Source organism: Heterodontus francisci, chromosome 6 (assembly GCF_036365525.1).
Source record: "Heterodontus francisci isolate sHetFra1 chromosome 6, sHetFra1.hap1, whole genome shotgun sequence".
Taxonomy (NCBI): Eukaryota; Metazoa; Chordata; class Chondrichthyes; order Heterodontiformes; family Heterodontidae; genus Heterodontus; species Heterodontus francisci.
The window spans coordinates 79,490,806-79,503,417 of NC_090376.1; the positions used below are offsets into that span (position 1 = coordinate 79,490,806).

Sequence of the window (12,612 nt, forward strand, 5' to 3'; positions counted from 1 at the left end):
TACATCATATCAACGTCAAACACCTTACAGCTAAACACATAAACTTGAACTTGGTCAAGTAATGGTCACCACATTTTAAATGAGAGTTTAACATAGTCCAGTTTGATGGAGAACCAGATGGAGAGGATGGTGATTAAATTGTTCATATCAATAGATTTCTTTTACACATTCATGGTGATGTCTGATGGTTAAGACCGATTCCTCATGTCACTTTCTTGGGCTAAGTCATGCTGTTGTCAAGAGCCTGTACTGAGTAGAACCAGGGAGTGTATTGGTCAGCTTACTGGCTGCTTTTCAGCCACAGCTGGCAATTTTCATGCTACAAGGTAGAAAACATGGACTCCCACTCCTAAATCACTATGCAGTGACCCCCTTTGACCATTTGTAGGTGACAGAAGAGCAGAGTCTGGGTTTGGACAATCTGCCCTGCCACTGCACTCAGATGGCTAGTCTCAAACAAAAATAACCGTCAATTAGGTAAGGTATTGGTAATTTGAGTGCTTTGAATCTGTGAAGATTATTACTGGGTTAACACGTTCATCTGAGCTGCATCACAGTCATTTCAAGGTGGTAACTAAAATATCTCATTTCAGCAAGACATCAGCAAGTCTGCAACACAGCAGGCAATTATCTACGAGCTGTTAAAATCGATACATATTAAAGAGTGTCAACTTTAGAATAATGAATTCTACGCAATGGGTAACAAATTTGTAAAATATACGGCTTATAAAAGGTACTGATTTTCTGTACCAAGATTAAATATTGCACGTTTGATATAAATGAACTCAGTTCCAATACTGAAAACTTTAAATGTCTCATTAGTGGAAGCTTTAGCTTCAGGATTAAACTGCTTTTATACAAGCCATCCTGTATATTTAATAAACAGTTATATATGAAAATGAGGAAACCCAGCCATTAAAATAAAAAGTTATTAGCTATTCTTCCTCCTTTCTGAAGCCAGTGTGGTTCTGGGGCACTGGTATTTCGCCGTTGAGATTTTCACCTAAAGACAGTCTGCTTCAATGTCAGCAGACATGAGTTTTTTTTTAAACAATTAATCAATTTTTTCTTCTAATTTGTTAAATATAAAGTTATACATAGTTTATTTTGAACAAGCTGAAATGCAACTCAAGTTTCATTCAGCCTCAAGGCAGCTGGCAAAAAAGTACCACTTCAAAAATGATTACATAATTCTTCACCCCAAAATAGTTTGGTAGAAATATTTTCAGAACTTTATTCAGAATTTATTTTTTATAAAGTCTTGAGAACTCATTCACATTTTCTGTGAATCTGAGTTGGTGCTCCAGTATTTACATATTTAGCTCAAAGCAGTTAGGGGCTTTTGCTTTAAAAAGAGATTTACTGTTCTTCAATCAAGTCACAGAGTTATTTATTTATTTACAACACAGAAGGAGGCCCATTGAGTCCATGCCGGCTCTCCATGTATCAGGTGTTACAGCATCTCATCAGTAGCTGCCTTCAATTTAATTTAATAAGACAAGAATTAAGTTCAAGGGAGTTTAAATGTAAACAGCAAACAAAAGCGGAATTAGATATTGTAGTTCAGATGTCAGAGAAGGATGATTCCTTAAAAAAAAGACATATTGAATATGTAATAAATTGCAGATGAACTTTAGGCTAGCAGCAATCTTGATAGGTTGAATCATATTTCCTCATTCTGGATTTCTATTCTCTTAAAATTACAGGCAGTGTCCGCAGACTAAAATATTGGGAGATAACAGCATCACATTCATCCCTCTTAATATATCAGCTTCTTGCACAAAATGTGCTCAGGACTTTCAAACATTTCATTTACACAAACCTTATGAAACACAGCTGGCTTTATTTTTTGTAAATCCAAAAGATGATGCAAAAGTATGAGAAATCTGCATCCAAATATCAATTACAATGCATTATTTATATTCAGTAAAGAATTTTATAGTATACAATTCAAAATGGCTAATGGGTACAGTGAGAAATATTAAGGCAATAATCCAAACCCAGTGCATGCTAACTCTTTCCACTCTGAAGGGTATGTGAGAAACACTTTGTAGTAGACACCGCCATAAAGTATATAGTGCACTGCTCCCATATGGGAATTCCTCTTTATGACAGCATAAAACAGGGTAAGAACACAGTAATACCTCTCAAGTGCATACTTCTTTAAAAAAAGGCAAAGAATATGTATTTTTATAGCATATTATAATCTCTCTCAGACACATCCCAAAGAACAATATTGTGCTCTCATTTAAAGGTAAAATACTTGTTTTTAAAAAAATTACAGTATGCTGGAAGGGGTTGTGGAGCATGGGTGAAGAGCACACACAATGCTACGTTGCCAACTTGGATCAGAATTGTTCCTGTCTGCATGTAGGAGTAAGGATACAATGAATATAGAAATAACTTCACTGGTAGCCAGCAGGATATGTTGATCAATGTTATTTCTGGCATATCCAGGTGAGGTACTCATACTTCTGTTCTTCCTATCCCTCCACTTTGTTAATGGAAAAGTATCTCATATTAGTATCAATCTACAGAACTGAAAGGCTCTTTATGTAGAACTAGGAGACTCCAATACTTGTATTCCTCTCCATGACCATATCATTCAAGGAAATGAACATCTGTTGGAGTAGAGATTGAGTACTTGGTCCAAAGTACTCTCCCAACTTTATCTTACGGGCTTCATAAAGAGGCATTGGGTACAAAAGCAGGGAAGTTATGCTGAACCTCTATAAAGCTCTGGTTAGGCTCCCAACTGGACTATTGTCTCTAGTTCTTGTCACCACACTTCAATAAGGATGTGACGGTCCTAGAGAGGGTGCAGAGGACACAGATTGAAAGTTTTGGGCAGAAGATGCAGGGGGAAATATGGGGAAGTTTTTTTTTACGCAGCTGGTGGTAATGACCTGGAACTCTCTGCCCACAAGGGTGGTGGAAGCAGAGACGATCAATGACTTCAAGTGGAAGTTGGAGGCCATCTGAGAAAAATAGACTTGCAGGGCCAGGGGGAACTTGAGCCGAGGAGTGGGACTGACTGCATACTCCGTGGAGAGACTGCATGGACTTGATGGGCCAAATGGCCTCCTTCTGTGCCAAAAATGACTCTATGAAGTAAGTGAAGGATAGTTCTACTCAACTGTAATTTAGTGACCTCTGCTGGAAATATATTTGTATGGATGTCAGGAAAGAGCAGCAAAAGGCTTGGATATGATGCTTCACTTTTGAGTCGTCTGTCAAAATTTGTGCTTTGCTCATGCACATAAAGAATGACTGATTGAAGAAGATACTGAAAAGCTGACAATACCCAGGGAATCATACACCCAGCATAAGTCACTTTCTCTGAAGCACATGAAAAAGATGCTGATCTTGTTCAAACAGGCATATCATGCACGAAGAAATTTATATTAATATCTAAACATGTATGTTTTACCAGCCTCTCGGTACCTTCATTGCAACAACAATTTTAAAAAGCTGCATAATCCAATGCTGCTACTTTTAAACTTTTGGCAAAAAGTAAATCAACCTGAAAAGTTAACTGTTCCTTCAGCACAAATGCTGCTTGACCTGCTGAGTATTGCCAGCATTTTCTGTTCTTATTTCACAATTATGTTCAATTAGTTGCCAACATTTTATGGTTAAAGTTGTGCATTCAATTATCACACTGAAAAATGTGGTTAGAGATAATTTCAGCTTCATCATGAAACATATTTGCAAAATAACAGTTTATAAATGCTTACAGAATCATTTACACCAAAATCAGCAAGGTTGTATGCACTGCATTCTAGTGCCTACAGTAACTCCACTTTCCTCCTTTGGGAGACTGATAAATGAGGTAAAATAGCCACAGACATTTTTATGAAGACAGTAGTTACCATCGCAGTCAAATTTGACTACAATTACCAAATACCAATTGATCTTTATATACACACAGAAGTTGCTGCTTATTCAATATACACCTTTTAGCCTAGTAATCAGACACAGGTTTAAATTTTGAACGAATTTAAGTCACTTCAAAACCCCAACAAATGATTTAATTAATATGTTTACGCTCATCTCATTTCTACACTGACTCAGGCAGTCAGTGTTTCTTCTGTGGGCTCTTGTATGGTTGCTTTGCAGACTGCAAAGCCAATAATATTCAAACACAAAGCATTTCATCTTCCAGTGAAAGCTGTGTTTTTGCATGTTTGCAGCTTCAATCCTCCATAACAATTTCCAGCTCGAATATTTGGAAGGTATTAGCTGCTGCCTAAATTGAAAAATTGTGTGATACAAGAAACTTAATTTCAAACTGATTACAGGATGGGGGAGGATTGCAGAACATGAAATAGGAAAAAGACTGCATTTACTCCAATATTTCATCTGTCTGGTACGAAGCCCAAAATACACACCGACTACACTTTTTTTTTTTACTGAATCTCAACTTGATCAGTTAGATCGTATGGTTTTCAAGTTTGTGATAAGGCAAAATTTCACAAGTGGAATTTTATGCACCAGTTTTACTCAACATACAATCAATCCAATATAGAAAATACTGGAATTTTTCAATCTGAAGTTTCACTCAATTAGTGCCAGACAGTCCTGTCCACATAAATGCAATTAATTGACAAGCAATAAGAAGCATTGAAGTTTGGAAGGCAGAGGATGTTATTTCAGCAATTAGCTTGTTCATATGGAAATGTTGGCAATCAGTATTATAAGCAAACATTTAGGCAGGCTAAAATGAGATTGCGCTGATAAGAATACACCCATGTAGCATTACTGGACTACTGGTGGAAGTACCAAATGGAGTTAAGACACTTCCCCAGAAAGTAGCAAAGAACACAGACACACACCTATTACCCCTTGTCCTACTAGGTTATACACTGCATTGTGACTAGTTGCAAAGTGCCAGATCATCTATTCATGTTCTTAGCCAGGGAATAGTGTGTAGTGGAGTAAAGGTATACCAGAAAAAAAAGTCTGTTAAAAAAGATCTGATCACCGATGGTGTTCAATTGTAAAGAATAGTAAAACATGAAATCAGTAGACAGCAATACTGTCATATACAAAACATCAAATAATTCACTTCATTATACTTTTACGAAAGGCTTTTTCATTCGCAGTTTTGAACCTCAGCTACTGTCATGAGGAGGAAAATTTAGGAAAAAAGCAGAATTGTCAATGAGCCACTATATCCAACCTCTGTGGTCAGAGCAACATTGATAATTGTCTGGGTGAAGGCCATTAGACTACAGCTTGTGTAGTGAGAAGAGGGGAGATAATTCGAAGGGGTTTGTACTGTAGGAGGGAGGAACACAGACTATAGTAACATAAAAACAAACATTCATCCCTTTGAGCCTGTTCCACCATGCTGTTAGATCATGGCTGATGATTATGGATCTCAACTCCTTTGCTTCATGTCCTTGATAACTTTACCTAGTAAATATTTATTGAGCTCAGTCTTGAAAGTTTCAATTGACCCAGCATCCATGGCCTTTTGGGGGATTTTCATGGAATTTGTATGTGAAAATGGTTTTCTAATTTCACTTTTAAATTGCTGAGCTCTAATTTTAAAGTGATGTCATTGTGTTCTGAAGTACAACACCTGAGAAAATGATTTCTCTGCATCTACATTATCGAATCACTTTATAGATTCCACCCCCACCCCGCACATCTGAATTCAATGGAATACAAACCAAGTTTACGCAGCTTGCCCACACTTTAACCATTTAAGTCCTGGTACCATTCTGGGGCATCTACGCTGTACTTCCTCCAAGGCTAGTACATCTTTCATGTTTTTGGTTTTGGTGCCCAAAATTGAATGCAACACTCCAGTTAAGAGTCTGAGCAAGACTCTGTGCAACTGATGCACAACTTTCTTTAGAATTCCAACCACTTTTGGATAAAGGCTAACATTCCATTTTCCTTACTTATTACTTTTTATACTGTGTATTAGCATTTAGTGATCTGTGCACATGGACACTCAAAATCTTTTTGATCCTCACCTGCTACTAATCACTTACCATTAAGAAAATATTCTGATTTGTCTTGCTTGGATCTAAAATGGATGACCTCACACTTCTCCTCAATGAACTTCAAATGCCATAGTTTTGTCCACTCATTTATTATGTCTATATTCCAATGTATGTCCTGCTTTCATCTATACAACAGACTGTACTCCCTGTCATTTGAAAACGTAGATAAATAACTCTCCATTCCTTCATCTAAGGCAAAAAGGTGAGGCCTTAGCATAGATCCTTGGGGAAGATCACATCACATCCTGCCAATGAGAGAACATTCCCTTTATTCTCAATGTGTCTCATCCCTTCCATCCAACCAATTATGAACCCATGTCTCAATTCCATGAACTCTCATTTTTGCTTATAATCTCATGTTGGAGCCTCATCAAATTCCTCCTGCATGTCCATATAGACAACGTTCAAAGATGTTCCACTGTCCACCATGTTAGTGACTACCTCATGAAATTCAGCTAGATTAGTCAGACATGCCCTATCCTGTGAAAGGTTCACACCCTGCTGACCTGGATAGTCCCAGAAATCACAAGGTAAAGAATGCAACATTTTGCACAACTGTCTTATCCAATTTTAAGACAACAAAAATTTTAAGCTGAAAAGTTTACTATAACTGAACTTTTGATTTTTTTTCATTTCAAACAATCAATATTAATTGACCTCTGGCATATTAGGTTTTTTGTGACAAATACAACTGGACTATAAAAAGGATTCCACTACAAATAGAAACATTTTTTGATATTAATATTCACATTTTCTGATGTTGAATCCTGTGCAGCTTTGATTATTTCTTTGAAAGAGACGAAGCTTTTGAAGACCTGCACAAATAAACAAATATATCATTTCTAGTAACAAAGCCTTTCCAATTTTGAAAAAGATTGAGTTGACATAACAGCTTACCTACAACAGCTTTTTTTATTAAATAATGCAGAGTTGTTATATCCATGCACAGGATCTTTTGGAATCAAGGGATGTAACCTGGACCTAGCTGATAACAAAATTTCAGTGAAAGCTGCTCTTTATTTGAAAGTCCACCAAATTTTCTCCTAACATACATTTTTCTTTTAAACAAAATATATTCTGCAAAGACAATGCAGCAAAATTTTGCAATGTTTGTGTACTGAATTGCCTTAAGCTCAAACTATCCTTCACACCACTAATGTGAACAGTGTTTATGTTATATACAGTGATGCACCGATCAACAGTGCTTTATTGTGTTATTCTTTATCTTGATTTACTTTTAAAAAAAATTCTACACAGAAACTATTCCCTCATATCCATCTTTGTGTAAACAATTCTTCTCAGAACCAACCAAGTAAAGACACCATGTGTGGATATTTGAACAAATATTTCTAGTGTTCTGAGATCTGCATATGATTTGGAGTCCTATAGAGGTAGAGGACCTTTGTGAACTGAAGGCAATTCTTTACATTCTAGTCAGGAAAGGCAGCATTAAACTCGGATGTAAAATAATGACACGCTGAGCATACAGCAATAAAAGGGCCTTCCCATATCTGCTAATGCCAAAATACAAAAGTAGCGTTTTGCGAGTCAATAACTGTTCTGTTGCAAAATCCTAGGCACAGAATTAACTACATTGATTAATAGATTATTCATTCTAAATCCCATACAAATGCAAGATTGTGATTCTGCCTACAAATAATTGTACGAGGGATAAGTAAACTGATTTGTAAAATATTTAGTGCTCCATCTTTCAATTAACTGCAATTTTCATTCAAACTCATGTTTTCATCCTACTGATGAACCATGCACATCCATATTAATCCTCACAGGAAGCATCTGATGCAATATTGTTACTTAATCTGACAGTCATAAATAAATACAAACATAGTACACAAGGAATGTCTACTGCAAACTTGAATAAAAAGTAAAATTCTGAATTAATAATTTTAGCATGATTATGTGAAGGTGAAAGAAAAACTTATGCTTGAACATACAAAAGTTTACATAATTTACTGCTGCTTTTCAAAGAATACCTCACCAAATCCTGATAATTTACAATCCAGCAGCTCTTATATATAGTCACAAATCTTATTCGTTCTTCAAGCTGTCATTTCTAAATCAATAAAAGTTTCACTCAGCATGAGAACATAATTTGTTGCTGTACTGTAGAGCCTTATTGGTTGGAACAGTTTAAAATCATGATTGAACCAGTCATCACCCATCAAAATAAGCCTTTCCATCTGCTGCTGAAGTTTATATTTCAACATTTGCTTTCCAATAAACCTTTCATCTTGGTCATTCTGCCATTTTGTTCATTATCCATAATGAGGTCATCCTTATGGAAGATAGTTCCACAAACAGCAAGTGTTTTGCATGAAGAATAAAATTTGCTGCTTAGCACGTATCTTCTCAGAATGGATCCATTTGATGCCATCACATAAACTGCATCTGGAAAAAAAATACAAAACCGAAAATAGTGGGTAATAAGAACTATTGGGCAAAAAAGATTTCTGTCCGGTAAAACATTACCTTTATGTTCCCTTAAAAAATCAAATCATAATCTGCCCTTAAAGTTGAATTTGTTCAATCAAAAATCCATTTTTCAATTAGTCAGTTTCTTTTTTCTTTTCTTTTGGGCCTCCTTATCTCGAGAGACAATGGATACGCGCCTGGAGGTGGTCAGTGGTTTGTGAAGCAGCGCCTGGAGTGGTTATAAAGGCCAATTCTGGAGTGACAGGCTCTTCCACAGGTGCTGCAGAGAAATTTGTTTGTTGGGGCTGTTGCACAGTTGGCTCTCCCCTTGCGCCTCTGTCTTTTTTCCTGCCAACTACTAAGTCTCTTCGACTCGCCACAATTTAGCCCTGTCTTTATGGCTGCCCGCCATGTATTAACATATAATCTGAACTGGATATTCATATCTATGTTGACCAGAGTGGCGTATAGTTCTACAGGCAATTTGTGAAAGAAGAGAATGAAAGAAGTTACAGATAGGCCCAACATAAGAATAGCAAGAACTTTAGTCTTCAAACTGTCTTTATTAATTAAAGGTGAACTGCATTATGGACCTATTTATGCATTATCAACTATCCAAGTCCCATCTATAAACTTCCTTTACTAATTGTATAGATTAATAATGACACCACTGCATCAATAGATGGTATTATGCATATTTGAAACCCTTAATTTTTGTACAATTTTATAGAGATGCACTTGAAGCTTTTTCAGGTTATAGGACAGTGGAAAATTAAACACAACCCTACATTTAAATGGGCCAACAGGATCCATTTCTTGTCAGAATTAGTTTGTTGGGCTATTAATTCCACAAAAGAAAAAGTTGCATGTTCACCAGTGCATACACAATCCATACATGAAAGTAAACTAATGGCATTACAAATTTCTACAAAGCACAAGTACACCACGATATCCATGCAACAACAGGATTGTTTTGGCATATTTTCAGGGGATAACCAAATACTACAGCAAACTTTCACAGCACTGCTAATGTAACTAGCTTTGTTTGATGGTTTTAGATACCATTCTGAACTCTGTCCAACATAGCATAAGCAAAAGATAGACACAGTTATTACACTACGAATACCTTGTCTGTTCTACAAGAAGTCCTTGAGAGAGAGCTCTGCAAATGGATCCTTTCCAGGAGCTCTAGGAGGACTTTGACTAGAAGGACTTGAGGCTGTGGACAACTATTTCAGAAAGTGAAGAAAGAAAGTGAAAGCAGAAAATGCAAAGAATGGAACACAAGAATTCAGTGACAGCAGTGCACAAACTGGTGGCCATTTTAGCAATGATAGCCATATTTTGCAAGGATTCAATTTTTGTGCAAGAATAGCTATACAGATTAAAATTTAAAATTCATATTAAAACTAAAAGTTTTTAAGTTGATAGAAACTAATTTTTTTAACAGAATTATTTGTAATTTAAGAAAAAGGTGTTAGCACAGAGATAGAGTTTAACCAAAGTATTACTGTAAAGTTTTTCAATGCGAAGTTTCATTTCCTGACTCAACCTGGTTAAACATGTACCAGTGGACACTTAGAATTTAACATCTGATGGTTTGAAATGCATGTTTAGTTTTTGATAGATTTGATGTCCATAATTTACTTTTCTCCAAGAGGGGGGGGAAGGGCATTTAAAGAGCACATTAACGTACCAAGCCAGGAAAGTCATTAAGTGAACACTATGCATCTCCCCGCAAGGAGGGATGATGGGGAAGTAAAATTGAAAAGATACTCCAGAGAAAAAGATGAATTGCTCCCCACCTCCCTGACTAGACAATGCTGTATGTGGTGCAGGAGGAAGAAAATCAAGTGGGAAAGTTTGTGGAAGATTCCTAACAAAAGCAATTAATGCCACATCAATTAACTACTTAAAAATAAAAAGGATCAATATCTGTTTAAGATGGTTTTGAAAGGAATACAAATAGAGCAAAGCAACAAAAGCTTGCATTCATAAAGCTCCTTTAACCTAGAAGTCCCAAAGAGTTTCAGAGGTATAAAGAGACAAAAATGGATGTTAAGCTAGAGAAAGAGATATTAAAAGCCAAAAGCAAAAGCTTAGTCAGAGGATTTTAAAGATCATAAAGGAAGGAAGGAGAGAGAGAGAAGGAGAGATGGACAGCCCGAGGGAAATTTCAAAGCATAGGGACAGTGTGGCTGAAGACAAGGTTGCCAATCATGAAGTAAAGGGAAGCACCAGGTTGGGAAATGAAGAGGTTGGAAGGTGGATTGTAGGGCTGGAGGAAGTGGGGCAGGGCCAAATAGAAATGTAAAACATGGGGATGAAAATTTTAAAAGTTGAGGTGTTAGAGGACCAGGAGCCAATGTAGGTCAGCAAGGACAGGAGTGATGGGGGAGCAGGTGATGGGCAACAGAGTTTTAAATGAGCTGCATTTTACAGAGCATGGGAGGTCATCCAGGAGAGCATTGGAATAGTCAAGTCTGGAGATAACAACGTCAAAAGAGAGAGCTTAGCAAATCGGATGCTGCGGGAGCTGGGGGGGGGGGGGGGGGGGGGGTGGAAAAGAGAGGAGTGAAAGGTGGGGGAGAAAATCAGTGGAATTTGTTGCAGAAGCCAAATATGATGGCTTCAGTCTTCGTAATGTTTAACTGGAGGAAACTGTAGCTCATCCAAGACTGGCACAAAAGCAGCGGAGGAGTTTACAGAAGTGGTGGAGAAGTACAGATCATCAGTGTACCTGCAGAAGCTGACCCAATATCTTTGGATGACGTCGCCAAGGTTCAGCATGTAATTGAAAAAGAAAAGGAAGCAAAGAACAGATCCTTGGCACATTCCAGAGGCAATTGTGCAGGGGAGGGGCAGGAAGAGAAGGAAATATTGAAGATGATCCGACTATGGCTTGATCGGCAACAGTGCAGTCCCACTGAGCTGGACAACTGAGGAGAGCCAATGAAAGAGTATGGTGTGATTGACCACATCAGAGTTGCAGAGAGGTTGCTGAGGATGGAAATAGAAAATGCAACACGGTCACAGTCACAGAGGATGTCAATTGCGACTTTAATTAGGGCAGTATCAGGGATCTAAATGGAGATATTCAAACGTGAAGTTGTGGGAAAGATGAGCATGAATTTGGGAAACATGTTCAACTACTTTGAAAGAAAGGGAGGTTACAAAGGGGTCAAGGTTTTTTTTTTTAAGGCGGTGGGTTATAATGACTGTCTGAAAGGAAGGGAGGTAATTCCTGAGGAGAGGAAAACATTTACAATCTAATCTGACATGGCAGCCAGGAAGGGAAGTTAAATGATCAACAATTTAGTGGGAATGGATCAAATGGCAGGAAGTGGTTCATCTACTCCACACAACAGAATGCTGATGGGTCTATAGGTTTGTCATCTGTGGAATGTAATTGATCATGTAAATAGCGTGCATTGTAAAACTGTAACAAAATCTTCAGTTGATTACTTTCCAGGATTGAGGAAGACATCTTTAGAACATTTCTTCTTGTAGCTTGCAATCTGCAATTTGTCTCAGCACATTCAGCAGTTTGGACAAGATCCATGGCAGTACAAATTCTCTGTGGTCTATGAAGGGATTAATTTTGCAGGCCAATTCATCATTCTTAATTATTTTATATTTAAACCTTAGTTTGTAGTAAAAAAAAACTATAAAAAGAGATGTTTTATTTATCAACAGCATCAAGACAAACCCATACCGACAATCCCTGGTGCAACATGTTCAGGACCCTAGCACTGTACATAAGTGGCTCACTATCCATTGCTTCATTCATCATTTACACATTATATTATACATTTAACCCATTGTTTAAACAAACTTTATCTCTTTCCACACAGAAACCGCTACAGAACTAGGGCACTGTCTGGAAAAATGCAGATGCCTATCAGCACTCTTCAGTTATAAATGGTGTCACATTTAGTAAATTGCTTTAAACGTCAAGCAAAACTATGACCAGAATCCTTATCTCAGCAACAAGTATGAAAATGCATTGGCATAAAAGGCTACCTGATTTAAGCAAAGCCTTTATGCTAATTAAAATCCTAAAACTAGGTTTCCTAAATTTTATGCAAGTCAATTCAAATCTTAAACCTAGAACACCAATTTACTCTTGTGTGACTATTGAATGGACTTCAAACATCAGCAT

At 37.1% G+C, this 12,612-nt stretch overlaps 1 protein-coding gene across 9 annotated transcripts in view; it reads right to left on the reverse strand.

Moving 5' to 3' along the window:
- Positions 1-7,014: 7,014 nt before the first annotated feature.
- Positions 7,015-12,612, reverse strand: part of picalma (phosphatidylinositol binding clathrin assembly protein a) — a 143,183-nt gene continuing 137,585 nt past the window's right edge. For all 9 annotated transcript variants that reach the window (XM_068033953.1, XM_068033954.1, XM_068033952.1 and 6 more), the window contains one exon: positions 7,015-8,426. In XM_068033953.1, the coding sequence (XP_067890054.1) occupies positions 8,412-8,426 (15 nt within the window). In that variant the 3' untranslated portion in view covers positions 7,015-8,411. The remainder of the gene's footprint in view (positions 8,427-12,612) is intronic.